Source organism: Pogoniulus pusillus, chromosome 20 (assembly GCF_015220805.1).
Source record: "Pogoniulus pusillus isolate bPogPus1 chromosome 20, bPogPus1.pri, whole genome shotgun sequence".
Classification (NCBI taxonomy): Eukaryota; Metazoa; Chordata; class Aves; order Piciformes; family Lybiidae; genus Pogoniulus; species Pogoniulus pusillus.
In genome coordinates, this window is record NC_087283.1 from 9,969,156 (window position 1) to 9,987,417 (window position 18,262).

At 57.6% G+C, this 18,262-nt stretch overlaps 2 protein-coding genes across 3 annotated transcripts in view; one reads left to right on the forward strand and one right to left on the reverse strand.

Annotated features, from left to right (window-relative positions):
- ZFPM1 (zinc finger protein, FOG family member 1) overlaps positions 1-12,245 on the forward strand; it is a 48,579-nt gene extending 36,334 nt beyond the window's left edge. The window contains exons 4-10 of one of the 2 annotated variants that reach the window (XM_064160097.1): positions 2,225-2,358; positions 5,357-5,462; positions 6,565-6,777; positions 7,419-7,643; positions 7,955-8,050; positions 8,193-8,342; positions 9,491-12,245. In XM_064160097.1, the coding sequence (XP_064016167.1) occupies positions 2,225-2,358; positions 5,357-5,462; positions 6,565-6,777; positions 7,419-7,643; positions 7,955-8,050; positions 8,193-8,342; positions 9,491-11,709 (3,143 nt within the window). In that variant the 3' untranslated portion in view covers positions 11,710-12,245. The remainder of the gene's footprint in view (positions 1-2,224; positions 2,359-5,356; positions 5,463-6,564; positions 6,778-7,418; positions 7,644-7,954; positions 8,051-8,192; positions 8,343-9,490) is intronic. The other variant, XM_064160098.1, reaches the window with a different exon arrangement.
- A 1,124-nt stretch (positions 12,246-13,369) lies between these two features.
- On the reverse strand, positions 13,370-15,866 carry CIDEC (cell death inducing DFFA like effector c). The gene is made up of 6 exons (XM_064160107.1): positions 15,814-15,866; positions 15,382-15,454; positions 15,086-15,227; positions 14,843-14,992; positions 13,898-14,082; positions 13,370-13,768 (listed from the first exon to the last, which is right to left on the reverse strand). The coding sequence occupies exons 2-6, from the start codon at positions 15,429-15,431 to the stop codon at positions 13,582-13,584; spliced, it is 714 nt and encodes a 237-aa protein (XP_064016177.1). The 5' UTR covers positions 15,432-15,454; positions 15,814-15,866; the 3' UTR covers positions 13,370-13,581.
- Between the last annotated feature and the right edge of the window lie 2,396 nt (positions 15,867-18,262).

Consider the following 18,262-nt stretch of genomic DNA (forward strand, 5'->3'; position numbering starts at 1 on the left):
CATTGAAAAGAGGCTGGAGCCAGCTGGGGGTTGGTCTCTTCTCCCTAATATCAAAGGGTAGAACAAAGGGAAATGGCCTCAAGTTGCAGCAGTGGAGGTTTAAGTTGGATATTAAGAACAATTTCTCTACTGAAAGAGTGCTCCAGGGTTGGACCAGGCTGCCCAGGGAGGGGTTCACTAAACACAATGAGGTGGCACTTGGGGACAGGGTTTAGCGAGCGAGCAGGGTGGTGTTGGGTCGATGGTTGGGCTTGATGATCTTAGAGGTCTTTTCTAACCGACCCAGTTCCCTGCTGGGGCCAGCAGCCGGTGGCCATCGGGTGGTGGCAGGGAGCAGGGCCAGCGCCTGCAGCACTATTTTTGTCCCCCTGTCTGGAACGGTTTTCTCTTTATCAGCGCCTGCGTGTTTTCTCTGCTGGGGATTGATACACAGAAGATGAAGTGCTCTGACATGGGAAGTGTCAGGCGAACGCTCTTATCTCGGAGACATGGTCTCCTGACCCAAACGCTGCTGATTACCAGTGAGACAGGGGGGAGGAGGGGGGGGGGCAAAACAAAAGGCGGGGGACATGGAGAGGGGTGGAGGTGGTGGTTGGGCTCTGTTCCCCAAAAGCATGTGGGGTGGCAAAGCCAGAGAAGAGCCATTGCTGTTGGCATCCTCCTGTGGGTTTGTGGGGGGTGGCTGTCCTGTCCCCAGAGCCAGAGCTGGAGATCAGTGTCTTAGGGATGCTGGGGCCAGGCTGGAGGGGCTGGAGGGAGCTCAGCGCTCCAGCAGCACGTCAGGAGTCGGCCAGGAGCTGAGCACTGGAGACATGGAGCTACTTGCACCGTGCAAGGGTCCAGCTGCCGCTCTCAGACATGCTGTTGGCCACATCCTGCCCAGCAGCTCTGCTCGCTGCCTGCCCCCTGTGTCCTTCACAGGGCTGCTGCTGCCACTCCTCAGTGTTCACTCATGCCAGGGGATAAATCCCACCTGCTCCTCAAAAGCCCTAGCCCACCTCCCTCTTCCGAGATGGAGCTGGTGGGGGCACAGGCAGGGTGATGCTGGGGGTGTGGAGCAGACAGAGCCAGCGCTGTACTTGATCCCCAAACCACTTGACTGGGGCTGAAATCTCAGCTGGAAATGGAGCTAGGATCCCCACGGCAGCTTTCTGAGCATGCCAGCTCCAAGCCAGCACTGAGGGCTCCCTGGCTGAAGGTACCAAGGCGCTGCAGACCCTGGGGACCTTGTCTCCAGCCCAGTTCCTGGTGGATTTTGCTGAGGGACACTATCTGCTCCCCTGGAGACATGCTTGGAGCCATGTCACTAGTGGCTCAGGGCTTCCTGGGTGGATGCAGGGCATCTGTGGGTGACAATAGGAGCCAGGTGATCATGAGTGCAACTGGCCCACCTTGCACTTCCAGTCACTCACCTTAATTTACCCCAGCTCCGAGAGGATCCAGTTGTCAGCCCAGCTAATAAACACATCAGATTTCAATCTCTGCAGCCATGGGATCTCTTTATCCTCCCTGTGCGCCCAGCTCTGAAAGCAATTTTGCCTTCGAACCAGCACCTCCCCTCCCATGGCACCTGGGCACCAGCTGATCTGCTGCAGTGACCTCGGAGGACAAAGCTGTGGGCATGTGGCTTTAGGGGGCTTCTTTTCCCTGGCATGATGGTGGTGGCACTCTACTACTTCCTTGGAGTGCTGGTAGCCTTCTTGTACCCCAAGTCCTTCATGGGAGGGACCAGCCAGGCAAGGAGCCTTGCTGGTGGCCCAATGTTTGGTTTGAGGAGCATTGTGGGTTTTGGGGTACAGCATCCAGCCCCTTCCCACCACCCAGCCAGCACACATCTATCTATGTATTGGTTACCTGCCATCTTATCTGCGCTCTGAAAGACAAAGGCACGGTTAAAACATTTTAGAGCAGCCTTCATAGCGTATTAACATGTTATCTCCCCCATTAAACCAGAGGCTTATCAGATAATCAAAGCCATTAAGCCCTCAAGCTGCTGCAACTTTGGGTGTGGGGATAGGAAATGCTCCTTCCGCTCCCTCACCGTGCCCGGACCACCCCATGCCATGTCCAGAACCACCAGCGAGCAGCCAACTCCCACCCACCCACTGTGGACATGCAGCCCTGGGCCACCCAGCTGCTGGTTGCCCCAATCTGAGTGGGTGCCCTTGACCCCATGACCTCCTGTTTGGGTCATGGTGCTGATGCTGTGTCTGTTTCCCCGCAGATGAGCTGGCTCTGGCTGTGCAGGATGGGGAGAGGCGAGTGAGAACTCGCAGGAATCTTCCTGAGGGCTTCTCCTGGGGACCCTTCCAGGGCAGCATCCACAGCGAGCCAGCATCGCCTGGGCACGGAGAGACGGTAAGGAGCAGTACCACTGTGGGCTGTCAGGGAATGGCCTAGGTTGCTTGAGAAAAGGAGTCAATTTAGGAGGGATTTTCCCTACCTGAGCTCCTGACCTGCTGGGAATTATCTAGTTGGGGTTCCCAGGAGGTTTCCCTGCCACGCATTGCCCACCACGCAGTACTGGAGCATCACGAGGGATAGGATACTGGTTGTCCCCTCCTGCGAGCAAGCAGGATCCTTGGCAATGTGTCCTCAAGAGGAGACAGGATTTGGGTTTCCCACCCCTACTTTGTTCCCAGGGGACTCCAGTTGTGCCCAGAAAGCTCCAGGGCTCTGCAGCCATAGTGAAGGGCTGGGAGAGGTGGCAGTGTGAGGCACCACGATGGTGGCTGTTGATGGCAGGAGGATGCCATCAATCACACACTGCAGCAGGGTGTGCACAAGTTGTTTGGGGAAAGGAATCAGTTTGGGAGGGATTTTGCCTGCCTGAGCTCCCAGCCTCCTGAGAATCACCCCGTTTGGGAGCACAGGAGATTTCCCTGCCACATGCTGCCCACTGCTCAGTGTCAAAGCATTGCAGGGGACAGGATGCTGGCTGCCCCTTCCTGTGCCCTCTACACACAGCTACAAGCACCAGGCCGTGTGTGCACATGGGGGTGTTGTAGATGCTGGATTCTCTTATCCTAGCCTCATCCTTCCCCCCCCTACATCCCCTTGGAGCCTCACACTGGCAGCTCCAGGCTCCATCCCAGCGTCTTGGAGACCAGAGAATCTTGCCTAGGCTCCATGCTCACCTCCTCCTCTCTCCCTGGCTCTTTTTTCCTTTTCCTTTTTTTTTTTTTTTTTTTTTAGCTCAGACCCGTTTATCTTTGCTGAATTAAATCCTTGATTAACCCTTATCTGCCCAGTTTGGCTCCCTATCTCCCAGTTGGCGCCGTGTGTCCAGACACCCAGTACAGGATGATTGATTTCTTAAAGATATGGGCAGCTTTTTTTTTTTCTTTCCCTCCTCTTTTTTTTTTTTTTTTTTCTGATACTTCATTTATTGTCTAAATATTTTTGCTCCCATTTCAGCAGCTCTCTTATCGAGCCTGGCTGATGCTTCCCAGCCCTGCTCTCTCCTCCACCGCTCGCCTCCCTCCCTATCTCTACTCCAGGAAGCCAGGAAGGAATCGCAGCCCCATCCCTGATATGGGCTGTCGCCCTTGGGTCCCTTTGCCTTTGTTGCTGGCAGCAGGGTAGGGAGGAGGGGAGGTGCAAAGGGTCTCCCCTAAATGCTGCCTGGCTCTGCTTTTCATCTCCATGCAGGAGGTTGTCCCATCCTGGGGGATACTGGGAGTGCTGGATGGCTTTAGTGCCTTTGTGGCATAGAGCATTGCTGGTGCTCATTGTTGAAGGAGGAGGACAGGAGGAGGAGGAAGAGGAGGAGCAGGAAAAGGAGAAAGTGAGAAGGAGGAAGAGAAGAAAGAGTAAGAAGAAAAAGAGAAGGAGGAAGGGAGAAGGAAGAGGGGAGAAGGAGGAAGGGAAGAGAAGAAAAAGAGAAGGAAGAGGGGAGAAGGAGGAAGGGAAGCAAAGAAAGAGAAGAAAAAGAGAGAGGAAGGAAGGGAAGGAAGGGAAGGAAGGGAGGAAGGGAGGAAGGAAGGAAGGAAGGAAGGAAGGAAGGAAGGAAGGAAGGAAGGAAGGAAGGAAGGAAGGAAGGAAGGAAGGAAGGAAGGAAGGAAGGAAGGAAGGAAGGAAGGAAGGAAGGAAGAGGGAGAAGGAGGAGCAGAAGAAGAAAGGGAGAAGGAGAAGGAAGAGGAGAAAGTGAGAAGGGGAGAAGGAGGAAGATGCCTACTTGCCCCCTCAGCTGGTCCAGTAGGGTTCTCCAAGAACCAGCCTCACTTGAGAGAGTGCAAACCCACCAGCAGGACCAGCTTAGGGGTGCCAAGAGACAGCGGAGCCCCACATGCCAGCTTATCCCTGGCTGTCCCTCTGTCGTTGCCCCGTGTCCCCCCCAGCCACCTGTCCCCAGGGCGCTGCCTGGGGGGGCCCTCCCTGCTGGCAGCATCCCGGCGGATGCGGAGCAGATAGAGTTTCCGATGGTTATCGAGCCACTGCGGAGCCAGACACCGACCTCTTTGTTCCAGGCAGAACAAGGAAGAGCTCCATGCAGGGGCTGGGGCCACCGAGGGGAGCTGGGGTGGACACCCTGGGGTGCTGGGAGAGTCCTTGGGGTTCTAGGAGCACTCTGAGGTGCTGCAGGGCTGTTGGGCACCACAGGGTCCTCCTTCCATTGAAGGGTATCCACAGATACCCCTGTATGTGACTCCACAGAGACCCTCCTGGCTATGATGGGCCACCACAGTCCCTGAAGGATCTTAGGCCATGTGCCACCAGCATCACCCAACCCCAAATCCCCTGCAGGGTGAGGGAGTCTCTAAATCCCCAGCCCCATTTCCCCACCCACTCTCTGGCAGGGACAGGATTCTTGTCCTCCTGACCATGCTGAGGGACATTGAGGTACTACCATGCTCCCTGAGGGATCTCAGGCCATGTGCCACCAGCATCATACAGGGTGGCATCTCTAAGCCCTCAACCCCATTTCCCATTCACTGTTCCTACAGCAACAGCAGCACGCAGGCCCTGCACATGCACACACGTGTGTGCCAGCCCCTCCACATGTGTAGCAGCCACTGCACATGAGTGCCAGCCTCTGCACAGGCGTGTGCCAGCCCAGGGTTTATCACTCTGCCAGCACTGGGCTCCTGGCAGCGATAAAGCCTCAACTGGCTGTGGCTGTCAGGCTGAGTTGGAGGGTTTGGAAATATTGGGTCGAATAATTAGATTTCATATCGTTACCGCGGCAGCCATCGGAGGATCAGGCAGATTAATTCCTTCCCCCCTCCCCTTCTGCTCATTAATATTCATTAGAGATGCAGGAAGGCTAAGCTGGGCTAAGCAGGGAACACCGTGACGCCCTCCCCTACACTGCCAGTCCCCCAACCCTGACCCCAACCCATTTCCCTGCCCTCAGCAGAGCCCACCCGTGACACTGGTGTTGGGGGACGAGAGCTGCTGGTTGTCCCAACTGCCCCTCGTGCCTGGAGAGCCTGATGCCAACGCTGTGATCTACAGGAAAGGTTGGTGCTAGTGCCATGTGTCACTGTGCCCAGGATGGGAGGGCCCAGGCATGGCCAGCTTGGTGTTTGGGTGAGGGAAGGGGCACTGCTGCCATGGAATGGGTCCTTGTCCTCCATCAATCCCAGCACTGGTTACACTGACGCTGCTGCCTGCCCACCCCAGTCATTGCCTGTGGCACACCAACGTCTGCTGAGGCAGCATCTGCTCCTCTGTGACCTATTGGTGGCTCTCTTTGGGGGCTTGTTCCCTGTTGCAACCCTCTCTTGCTGCTGGGGGATATGAGGAGGAGAGTCCCATCGCACAGCAACTGATAGAAACAGTTGCAAGCATTGCTGCATGCAGCAGGGGCATGGCGAGGCGCAAGCTGTGAGCAAGTGCTGGTGCAAGCTTTACAGGAGGCATGGGTGAGAGGGCTGCTGCAAGCACTGGTGCAAGACCACATGCAAGCATTGCTGCTCACGTTGGTGCAAGTATTCGTGCAAGTATCAACCACAAGCTTGGGTGCAGGACTCGGCACAAACATTGGTGTGAGGCTCAGTGCAAGATTCCATGCCAGCGTGAATTCAGACATGGGTGCAAGGTGGAGCAGGAGGCTGCTGGCAGGCAGGGCTGTGCCAGGCAGCTCTCCACTGTGGGCAGACATCGCCATCTCCAGGCAGACCAGGGCTCAGCCATGGCTGGGAGAAGGCACCAAGAACTGGCAAAGGAGCAGGGACAGAGGCAGAGGGGACATCAGGGATAGGGGGACCCAGAGCCATGCAGCAGCAGAGGGGTGCAGGGAGGTCACAGAACCATAGAATTCCTGGGTTGGAAAGAACCTCTAGAGGTCATCTAATCCACCTTCCCTGCAGCCAGCAGGGCTATCCTCAACTAGATCAGGTTGCTCAGATCCACATCAAGCCTGAACTTGAATGTCACCAGAGGTGGGGCTCCACCACCTCCCTGGGCAGCCTGTTGCAGTGTTCCACCACCACCTTCACAGTAAAAAGCTTCTTCCTAATGTCCCCTCTAAATCTACCCTGCTCTAGTTTAAAAACCGTTGTCCATTGTCCTGCTGCTGCATGTCTTGGTCCCTGCTGATCCCTGCACGCTGCCCCCTAGATGAAGCCCTGTGGTGCCGGACGACGCGTGCCCTGCAGGAGGACGAGCCCCTCTGTGCCTTCGTGGTGGCCGAGCCACCTGCCATCGCCAACCATCACACGGTGAAGGCAGAGCCCGGAGAGTCGCCCTACCCGGCTGCGCTGCACTCCGACATCCAGCTGCTGCCACAGCAAGCGGGCATGGCTGCCATCCTGGCCACTGCTGTGGTCAACAGTGAGTCACCAGGATGAAGAGCACGGGGAGGGAGGATGTGGTGGATACCATGGGACCAGGACCATCCTGGGGATTTCCAGCCCATCATGCTCATAATGTATAAAATCATGGAATTGTTTTGGTTGGAGGAGACCTTAAAGGTCATTGAGTCCAACTGTTAGGCAAGCACTGCCAGGTCACCACTAAACTACGTCCCTCAGCACCACATCTACATGGCTTTGAATCCCCTTTAGCAATGGGCACTCCATCACTCCCCTGGGTGGTCTGGGCCAGGCCTTGCCAGCCCTCAAGGGGGAGGAATTGTTCCTAATATCTAAGCTAAATCCACCCTGCCACAACTTGAGGCCTTTTCCATTTGTCTTATTGCTTGTTCCCTGGGAGAAGAGAAGATCAACAACTACCTGGCTCCAACCTCCTTTCAGGGAGTTGTAGAGAGCCAGGAGGTGTCCTCTCAGCCTCCTTTTCTCCAGACTGAACAACCTCAGTTCCCTCAGCTGCCCCTCATGAGGCTTGTTCTCTAGACCTTTCACCAGCTTTGCTGCTCGTCTTTGGACCCTTTCCAGACCTTCAATGTCCTCTTTATAGTGTGTGGCCCAAAGCTGACTACAGTATGTCCTTTCCTTGTCCCTTCCCCTCCACAGAGGACGTCTTCCCGTGCAAGGATTGTGGGATCTGGTACCGGAGTGAGCGCAACCTCCAAGCCCACCTGATGTACTACTGTGCCAGCCGGCAGAGTGCCAGCTCACCTGCCCTGGAGGAGAAGCCCAAGGAGACCTACCCCAATGAGCGCATCTGCCCCTTCCCCCAGTGCAAGAAGAGCTGCCCCAGTGCCAGCTCCCTGGAGATCCACATGCGAAGCCACAGTGGTATGGCATGGCACAGCACGGCATGGCATGGCACACTGCTGCAGCCTGGGGGGACAGCCACACATAAGGACCCCAGGAGGCAACAGGGTGGAGGGGAAAGCAGGTTGTGGGGCTGCAGCACAGTGACCATTTAGATGTCCTCTTCTGGCTGGGTTACCCATTTGGGGCTGCTCAGTGTAGGTCTTCCCCCATCTCAGCCCTGTGAAGAAGGGCCCAGACTGCTTCCTGCAGCTGGTGTGGCCCCATCAGCTTTCCCCATAGTCCTTGTCCTCCTTCCCTCGTTACTGAGGTGTCTTCTGTCTGTCCGGCAGGAGAGCGGCCGTTTGTCTGCCTGATCTGCCTGTCTGCCTTCACCACCAAAGCAAACTGCGAGCGTCACCTCAAGGTGCACACAGACACCCTGAATGGTGAGTGAGCCCTGTACAGTGTCCCCATGGGGACACACATGTCCCCAGCACAGCCTGGGGATGAGGACCTGCTCCCCACAAGTCTCCCCTTACCCACCAGATACCCTTCAGCCCACTCAGCCCTGTGCCACATTCCCCCCAGGTGTCTGCCACAGCTGTGGCTTCATCTCCACCACGAGGGACATCCTCTACAGCCACTTGGTCACCAACCACATGATCTGCCAGCCAGGTTCCAAAGGAGAGGTGTACTCACCAGGGACAGCCCTGCCTGCTACCAAACCCCTCACCACAGGTGAGTATTGCAGTTGGAGGATGAGCATGCCAGCACTCCACAGAAAGCCTGGCGTTGTCACCAAGGGCTGTGGTCCCAAATGGGCAGGAAGGCAGAGGATGGAGTGAGCATTCTTATGCCAAGGATTTCGGGTATTGGGGGGATCCTAGAATCAGTCAGGGTTGGAAGGGACTACAAGGATCATCTAGTTCCAACCCCCCTGCCATGGGCAGGGACACCTCACACTAGATCAGGCTGTCCAGAGCCTCATCCAGCCTGGCCTTAAGCACCTCCAAGGATGGGGCCTCAACCACCTCCCTGGGCAACCCATTCCAGCTTCTTACCACTCTCATGGTGAAGAACCTCTTCCTAACATCCAGTCTGAATCTACCCATTTCTATCTTTGTTCCATTCTCCCTGGTCCTATCACTACCTGATATACTAAAAAGTCTCTCCCCAGCTTTCTTGTAGGCCCCCTTAAGATACTGAAAGGTCACAGTGAGGTCACCTTGGAGCCTTCTCCTCTCCAAAATGAACAGCCCCGACTCCCTCAGTCTCCCCTCATAGGAGAGATGCTCCAGCCCTCTAATTATCCTCATCACCCTTCTCTGGACACGTTGCAGATGTTTGGTACCAGGATGGCAGGCAGCAGGATGTCTCACTACAACAACACTGAGGTGCTGGAGCAGGTCCAGAGAAGTGCAACAAAGCTGATAAAGGGTCTAGAGCACAAGACTTGTGAGGAGCTGCTTAGGGACCTAGGGTTGTTCAGCCTGCAGAAAAGAAGGCTGAGGGGAGACCTTCTGGCTCTCTACAACTCCTTGAAAGGAAGTTAGAGCCAGGTGGAGTCAGTCAGTTCTTCCTAGTATCAAGTGATAGATCTAAAGGAAATGGCCTCAAGTTGCAGCAACGGAGGTTTAAGTTGGATATTAAGAAAAATTTCTTTACTGAAAGAGTGGTCCAGGGAGTGGAACAAGCTGCCCAGGGAGGTGGTTGAATCCCCATCCCTGGAGGTGTTTAAAAGATGCAGGGATGTGGTGCTGAGGGACACGGCTCAACACCAGGCTTGGAGAATGGTTGGACTCAATCTCAAAGGTCTTTTTCCAACTGATTCTGTGTTGGGTACTGGGACGCTGGTAACACTGGTGCCTGTCTCTACTCCTGGGCAGGGCTGAGCCAGCCAAACAACGCTCCCCAGCTGCGGAAGTGCAGCCTGCCAGCCTTCCTGCCCGAGGGGCTGCCGCCGCTGCCACAGCACGTGGTGCTGCATGGCAGCCTGCCCGCCCCACCGCCCAGCCTTGACTCTGCAGCACACCCAGCACCACCCTCCTCACCCCCTGATGCCAAGGCTGACAAGCTCTCACCACCCGCCCAGGCACAGAATGGAGATGGTCCATCATCTTCGTCATCGTCCTCTTCCTCCTCCTCTGGCGAGGCCATCCGCATCAAGGAGGAGCCTGCTGGCAGCCCAGCAAGCGAGGCAGAGGTGCCAAAAAGTGGTGGCACTGGGGAGGGGGAAGGTGACAGCCTTGATGCCTGCTCCCGGACCTCATCCCCTCACAGCCTGCCCTCAGCAAAGGTCAAGCTGGAGCTTGCCAGCCCCACGCCTGGCTCCAGCCCGGTGCCCAGCGAGCCAGGGTCAGGCACAGCTGGTGGCACCGTCTTCCTACCCCAGTACGTGTTCAGCCACGAAGCTGCGGTGGTGCCACAGGCGTCAGAGATCCTGGCAAAGATGTCGGAGCTGGTGCACAACCGGCTGAAGCAGGGCCACGGCAGCACAGTGCCACCTGCCATCTACACCGGCACACCGGTGCCCAAAGGTGCCACATGCTTCGAGTGCGAGATCACCTTCAACAACATCAACAACTACTACGTGCACAAGCGCCTATACTGCTCCAGCCGGCACCTCGCCGAGGACAGTCCCCCAGGGACACGCAAGCTCAAAGCCCCCCCGGGACCAGTCAAAGGTCCCCCCACCCCAGGGACGCTGCTGTCCCCCTCAGCAGGCGACGGGCAGGGGACACCGGTGGGCGACGGGGATGCAGGACGTGATGCTACGCTGCCGGTCACCACCACGGAGCTGAAGGTTGAAGATGGGGGGGGCAAAGCCGGGTCCCCTGAGGTTGAAGGTGGGTCGGGGAGGTGCAGCGAGGACAGCCAGAGCCCCAGCAGCTCAGCGGGGGACGAGGGGGACGAGGACCCCAGCAAGACTCTGTGCGAGGCGTGCAACATCCGCTTCAGCCGCCACGAGACCTACGTGGTGCACAAACGCTTCTACTGCGCCTCCCGCCACGACCCCCCCCTGCGCCGCCCCAACCTGCCCAAGGTCCCCTTCTTACCCCAGCCGCTCCGCACCCGCAAGCGCCGCAAGCTCTACGAAATCCACGGGGCCGCCTCCCGCCCCGCCGAACCCCCGCCGGCCCCCGCCGAGCCCCTGCCAGCCCCTGACCCGGCGGCGGCTGCCCCATCGCCCCGTTCCAGCCCAGATGCCGACGGTCCCATCGACCTGAGCAAGAAGCCGCGGCGCCAGGGAGAACCGGCACCGGCGCCGATGCCACCCTTGGCCGACTACCATGAGTGCACCGCCTGTCGCATCAGCTTCAACAGCCTCGACGCCTACCTGGCCCACAAGAAGTACCAGTGCCCGGCCACCCCGCTGCAGCCCCGCACCCTCGAGCACCTCCAGAAGATGAAAGGGACTATGCCCACCCACCTCAAAGGGCGCCGTAGCCCCGGGAGCCCCACTGAAGGGGACCCCGAAGGTGTTCGGGTGAGGGCAGCTCCCACGGGGAGCCCTGGCATCGCTTACTCTGGGGCAGACTCACTGCAGCGTCACCCCAAAGGTCCTCTGTCACCGCCAGGGGTGAAAGGACCTCTGTCCACCTGTCCCTACTGTCCCCTCAATGGCATCATCAAGGGTGACCTTCTCGAGCACTTCCGTAATGCCCATGGGCTCTTCGTGGCCAAGCTGGCAGCAGCCGGGCAGGGAATCCCGGACACCCTTGTCCCTGGTGCCAGCAGGACGCCCGACCCCCCTCTGCCTGCAGCATCTCCCCCTCACCCACCTGCCCCCCGCCTCCACCGGGACAGTTTCAATGGCAAGGAGGGTCGAGATGGGGGCAGCCCCCGACCCCCTGCCTCACCCCGGCCCCCTGCTTCACCCGGAGTCCCTGAGGGACTACGGGAAGGTGCCCGTAAACCCCCCAGCCCCCCGACCTACACAGACAGGGGGGTACAAACCCCCCCAGCCAAGGCTGTGCCCAGCCCTGTGCCCAATGGCAACCACAGGTACTGTCGCCTCTGCAACATCAAGTTCAGCAGCCTCTCCACTTTCATCGCCCACAAGAAGTATTACTGCTCCTCCCATGCTGCAGAGCACGTCAAGTAAAGCCCCCCCCCCATTGCCCACCACCACCATCGGGGGGCTGCAAGGGCTGAGGGGTCAGGAACCAATTCCTGTCACTCTTCTAGGAATCAGGGTGATGTAAGACCCCCAGGGAGGCTCCAGCACCCAGAGATGCCTTGGGTGTACCCCAGCCTTCACCCTGGGGTTGGAGGTCACAGGTCAAGGACCATATGGGGGGGAGCACAGTGCTGGTGGGGGGCTGGCTCCCAGTGCATGTGGAACCCCCACCTCTGCCAAGTCTGATGCTGTGGGGAAACTGAGCCAGGTGGAAGGTGCATGGTCCTGTCCTAGCTGGGGAGAGCTGCAGTAAGGTGGGGGTGGATCTGTGCTCCCGGGCAGACACTACAGGGTGGGGAGCACAGCATGGCTGGGTTTGGCCCCCCAGGCACCCTCAGAAGGGAGCGGGTACACTCCCACCATGGACCAGCCCCTGGACGAAGGCAGCAGTGAAGGTGAGGATGGAGCTACTCTGGGTGCCGTGTGTATAAGTGTGTACAGAAATAAATATGTCTGCTAAAGCCAGGCTGCTGCTGCCTGAGGGGGGGCACTGCGGGGACTGGCATGGCCACTGTCAACCCCTGAGGTCAGGGGCATCATGCTGGGGACAGGGACGTTGCAGCTGTAGGGTGGCAGGGACAGTCTGCAAGAGCAGAGCACGGCATCCCCAGACAAGTCCTAGTACCCCCCCGGTGTCACTCACCCTGGCTGTCACCTGTCTCTGATGTAGCTCCAAACTGGGCCCCAGCTGGCGCTGAGCTGCAGGCTGATGGGCTAACTAGAAGGCTAATTAAGTAGCAGGCTAATGAAGCCTCCACAGCCACACCTGAACCTGCTTCAGATCTCTGCTACTGTGGCCAGTCCCACACTGGAGCTTCCGACTCCCAAAGTAGAGTGTCCAGGTGAGTGTGGCTCAGGTCCTATCTCCCCTGCAGAGCGTCATGGTAGGGTGGGTGCCCCAAGCACCCTCAGAGCATGGCTGCTCTCCTCCCACTGCTTCTCAGTCCAGCACTGGTGGGGAGTAAGTCATTTCCCTCTATCCCAGTTTGCCCACCCAGTCTGGGCTCACTGTTACCTCTCAGCTAGGAACAGTGCCCAAGCTGCCAGCTCAACGTAACCTGGTGTCACCCAGGTTTGGTTTTGTTTCCCAGGAGCTGTGGGGTGGTTGCAGTACCCCTGGGGCACAGCCAGAGCAGCTCACGCTTATGGGCTTATTCAAGGGGTGGGGAACCCCAGGGACTAAGCCATCTCCCCTAAAGCTCTGTGCCAGCCCTGCAGTTGGCGTCCTGGGCAGCAGGACAAGGCAGGGCAGCTTTTGTCCTTCAAAAGGGGACAGCAACAGGCTGCCACCTGCCACTTGGATTTGAGGTGACATAGCCCCTCCCCACCCCCTCAGGCTTTTCCTGCAGTGCCAGGAGGTGGGGCAGGGGGAAAAGAGCCTCAGCTCTGTGCCAGAGGATGGAGACCAACCAGGGTGCTACAATGACAGGGAGAAGGAAGAGGAAGGCAATAGGTCCCCTGAGGAGCTTGCAACAGGTCTCCTGCTTGCGCACTCTTGCACCATCACCCCACACAGCCCCAAAGTGCCAAGTAGGGCAAATGGCTGAGCCCTCCCCCTGGCCCAAAAGAGGAGATGAGACACAGCTGCATTCGGCAGAGCTTTACTTAAATAAATATATTTACAGAGGAGCAGCTATCACAAGGTACAGGTGGCCACGCTCAGCCAGCGAGGTGGAAGGAGAGGCTGTGCCAGGCACCACAGCAGTCTCTCCCCAAGGCATTGACCTAGCAAGGTGCTGGGACCTCCTGAAAGTGGACAAGAGTTACAAAGAATGGGGAACATGGCACCAAAAGCCCTCACTGCAGCATCTTTATGCGGGGTAGGGGTGGGAGACTGCGGGGCAGGAGGCTTGGAAGCCCAGGGTTCCTCTCCACTTTCTTTGGTTCCTCAGTGGCATCCAGGAGCTGCTGCATGTAGCAGGATGTGCCAAGCAGGACATGGCCAGTGGCCTGCATGGTGAAGAGTGTCCAGCGCAGGGCTTCCCTGGGTGGGGAGGAAAAAAAGCGATGAGCATCCCCTCTTTGCACCTCACAGATATTATGAGCAGCAAGGGTGGTCCCCTACAGCAGCATGCCCACTCCCAGAGCCATCTCCAGCCCTCCCAGCACTCACTTCATCAGCCGCCTGGCCCCGTAGCAGCGCAGGTCATAGGACATGCTGTAGGTGCCGTAGAGCGTGGCCTTGACATTGAGGCAACCCAGGTCCTGCGGGTTGGTCTTGTAGAGGTCAAAGGTGACACAAGCAACGTCGATCCTCTGAGGGGGCTTGTGAGACAGGCTCACCTGGTAGCCAGGTGTCTGAGGGAAAGTGGGAGCAGAGTCACCCAGCGGTACTCCTACTTTCCCATCCCACCTCACCTAACATCGTAGATACCTCCCAGAAAGCATCATCTCAGAGAATCATTTAGGATGGAAGATACCTTTAAGATTATCAAATCCAACTTAATCCAGCCCTGCCAGGTCCCCACTAAACCATGTTCCTCAGCACCACATCTCCACAGCTTTTCAGTCCCTCCAGGGATAGGGACTCTGTCACTGCCCTGGGCAGAGACAACCTTCAAGGGAAAGAAATTGTTCCTCGTGTATGATCTAAACCTATCCATGGGCAACTTGAGGCCATTTTCAATGATCCTATTGCTTGTTCCTTGGGAAAACAAACCAATCACCACCTGGTTTCAACCTCTTTTCAGGGAGTTGTAGAGTGACAGCCTTTTCTCCAGGCTGAATAACCCCAGTTCCCTCAGCTGCTCCTCACAAGACTTGTGCTTTACACCCCTTAGCACCTTCCTTGCCCTTTTCTGGGCTTGCTCCACCACCCCAATGTCCTCCTTAGAGTGAGGAGCCCAAAACTGAACATGGTACTCAAGGTGTCTTCACTGCCCAGTCCAGGGAGACAATCCCTGCTCTGGTCCTACTGGCCAAACTATTCCTGATCCAGGCCAGGATGCTGGTGGCCTTCTTGGTCACCTGGACACACATGCTGGCACATCTTCAGCCATCTGTTTCCCCCCCACCAATCCCATCAGGATGCAGATGGGACCCAGAGGTGTGCACCCACCTTGCAGGCAGTCCAGGTCTGCCCCTTGCTCAAGGCCATCAGCACTGTGCCCTCCTCCAAGGTCCGGAAGAAAGATTCTGTCTCCACTGCAGTGCCATCTTCATCCAGCACCAGCGAGATGGGCCCAGGGGTGGCCAGGGCACTCTTCGCCTGAAAGGATGCTGGGGTTGAGCAGGGCTAGAAGGTGGCCAGCTCACCACCCACCTGGGTAGACAGTCCCTGGACTGACAGCCTGCAGCTTACCTGGTGCAGCAGGTCAGCAAGGCTGTGAGCCATGATGCCCTTGCGCAGGCTGCGGTCCCAGTTACAGACACGGTAGGGTCGAGGACGTGGGGCTGGGCTTGACAGGAGCTGCTGGGTCATAGAAGCACTTGCCGAGACACATCTGCAGAGGGATGAAGGCTTTGAGGTATCCCAAGACCTACCACCACCCCTGGGCAGTGACAGTGCCTCCAGGTCCCAATGGGAAGCCAGGAGGTGCCAAAGCAGAAAAGGTTCCAATGTCCCAGACACTGGGGACAGTGGCTCCGGGCACTTACTTGGAGACAGGAACAGCCAGGCGCTGGCTCAGGGATTTGGCATAATCCATCTTAGTGAGGAGCACAGAAGAGCCTAGCAGAGAAGAAAGATTCAGCCCTGATCTGGGTCGGTCTTCACTCCAGGAGATTCTTACCAACCAGCACCTCCTACACAGTGGTGACCAGCACAGTGGCACAGCTGCCTTTACACAGAGGCTGTGCCCGCCCTTTGGTCCGGGCAGAGTCTGCGTGCCAGCGTGTCTCTTGCGCAAAGCAGCACATGGGACATTTGAGTCAGCCCCAGAGCAAAGGTGACAACACAGACGTGGGGCTGCACCCACAGCCCAGCCCGCTTCAGGAATCAGCACAAGCCATGGTGACAACCACATCCCTGCTGCAGCCAGGAGCCTACTGGCCAGGGCCATCGCCAGCTCCAGAGCCATCCCCACTCACCTCATGCAGACAGCAATTCCCTTCCGCTGGATCTGTGCCACTCTCGCCCAGCCTCCCCTTTTATACCTGTCACGCAACGGCTCTGCCCTCCCGGCCCCGCCCCCCGCCTCTCAGCCAATCCCCTGCTAGCTTGCTGGCACAAGAGGCGTGGCTAATGCAGGGGGCGGGTGCAGCCTGCTCCCGCTGCGGGGTGCTGATGGAGGAGGTCCTCACGTCCAGACACACCAGCCTGGGCCCTGGGGGCCCTGGTTCTGCAGCCTGCCCCTGCTGCGGGGTGCTGATGGAGGAGGTCCTCACGTCCAGACACACCAGCCTGGGCCCTGGTTCTGCAGTCTGCCCCGCGGAAGCAGCCTCCCAGTTACTCAGTGAGTTCCCTCCCAGTACCTCCAGCAAGCTCCCTCCCAAAGCCACCTGTAAGCTTGTTCCCAGTGTCCCCAGACAGCCTCTTCTCTGTGGCCCCAGCAAACCCCATCCCCTTGTCCCCAGTAAGCAGCCTCCTGGGCATTTCACATCTCTGTCCCATCTCCCCAGTGTATGTCCTGGGGGCTGGATTTGGTCCCAGTTTGGCGAGCTGGGTAGGGCGATGGGCCAACTGGGCTGTTGCGCCAGTCGGGCCAAGGGGCATGGGGTGGTGGGTGCCTGGCTGGAGGATGGGGAGTCACTGGGCTTCCCACAGGGGTTACTGGGGGGCATCCAGGGGCACCAGTGGCCCAGCACCTCAGAGTTCAGGACTGCTGAGCCAAGGTGGGTGTCACAAAGGGACAGAGCTCCCCCAGGGTGTGGGGCTGTGTGGAGTGAAGAGGCAGGCGAGTAGGCAGAACCCCGTGGGTAGTCTGGACGAGCAGTTTAACGAGGGGGAGCTATTAACAACCCAGTTAATGAGGGGATGCTGACCAGGATGCCAGGAGCCCACAGCCCTGCTCCAGACACCAACCCTTGCTCCAGCTGGCATCAGAGCAGTGGGAGCAGTGCCCAGGGGGGTGGAAAGAGAGGCGTGACAGTGTGCCCTGGAGAGCTGCACCCCATAGCTACAGCCTCTGGCGTGTTATGTGTGCAGCATGCTTCAAGCACGTGTAGGGGCTCCTTCACGCGTGTATCTGCATCTTTGTCCCTGTCCAGATGTGCATTTGCCTGGATCTGCACCTCACTGTCAACGTGCATACTCTTCAGTGTGAATCTACGTGTGCTCACGTGTGGAGCCACGTGTGCTCTCATTTCTATACGTGCATGCATGCAGAGGTACATGTTAACATGGGTGCACATATCTCCATGGCTAGCTGTGTATTCACACGTGCAGCTCCATGAACACACTTTCGTGTAGGTGTAGTTCCACAGGTGGTATTTATGGTCACACATATATACTTCCACATGTGTGCATTCATGCTCAAGCACCTCCCTGTGCATGCCTACTCTTGTGTAGATGTGTTCTACTGCTGTGTATGCATACATGTTTGTGTACACAAAGCTCATATGCTTGCATGTCAATCCTCATGCACGGCATGTCAAGCTGCATGTGTCCATCTGCACATATGTGCACCCCCACGTGTGCATAAATGTGTGTGCACCTAAACATCTCCAGACACGAGCAATCCTCACATACCTGTGTGCCTCCACATGTGTCTGCCCATGCATGTCTGCCCACACACATATGCACCTCTCCTTGCGTGCACATGCTCGTCCACCCCTTGCATGAACACACATGTGCACCTCTGGTCACATGTGCACATCGATGCACACTTGGACCTGGGGGTACTGACAGATAGTAGGCTGAAGATGAGCCAGCAGTGTGCCCAGGTGCCCAGGAGAGCCAATGGCATCTTGGCCTGCGTCAGGAACAGTGTGGCCAGTAGGACAAGGGAGGTTATTCTGCCCCTGTCCTCAGCACTGGTCAGGCCACACCTTGAGTACTGTGTCCAGTTCTGGGCCCCTCAATTCAAGAGAGATGTTGAGGTGCTGGAACGTGTCCAGAGAAGGGCAACAAAGCTGGTGAGGGGCCTGGAACACAAACCCTATGAGGAGAGGCTGAGGGAGCTGGGGGTGTTTAGCCTAGAGGAGGCTCAGGGGTGACCTCATTGCTGTCTACAACTACCTGAAGGGACATTGTAGCCAGGTGGGGGGTGGCCTCTTCTGCCAGGCAACCAGCAATAGAACAAGGGGACACAGTCTCAAGTTGTGCCGGGGAAAGTATAAGCTGGATGTTAGGAGGAAGTTCTTGCCAGAGAGAGTGATTGGCATTGGAATGGGCTGCCCAGGGAGGTGGTGGAGTCACCGTCCCTGGAGGTGTTCAAGAAAAGACTGGATGAGGCACTCGGTGCCATGGTCTGGTTGGCTGGCTAGGGCTGGGTGCTAGGTTGGACTGGATGATCTTGGAGGTCTCTTCCAACCTGCTTGATTCTATGATTCCCACACACGCGCACGCACACCCTCGTCATGCAGACACACACAGGTG

Excerpts from the sequence above, each read along its gene's own strand:
- CIDEC (XM_064160107.1), bottom strand. The coding sequence starts at position 15,431 with ATGGATTATGCCAAATCCCTGAGCCAGCGCCTGGCTGTTCCTGTCTCC. Across the intron at positions 15,228-15,381 it reads CTGGCTGTTCCTGTCTCCAA|ATGTGTCTCGGCAAGTGCTT; the intron begins GTAAGTGCCCGG and ends ATCCCTCTGCAG. Across the intron at positions 13,769-13,897 it reads GGGGCCAGGCGGCTGATGAA|GGAAGCCCTGCGCTGGACAC; the intron begins GTGAGTGCTGGG and ends CTCCCCACCCAG.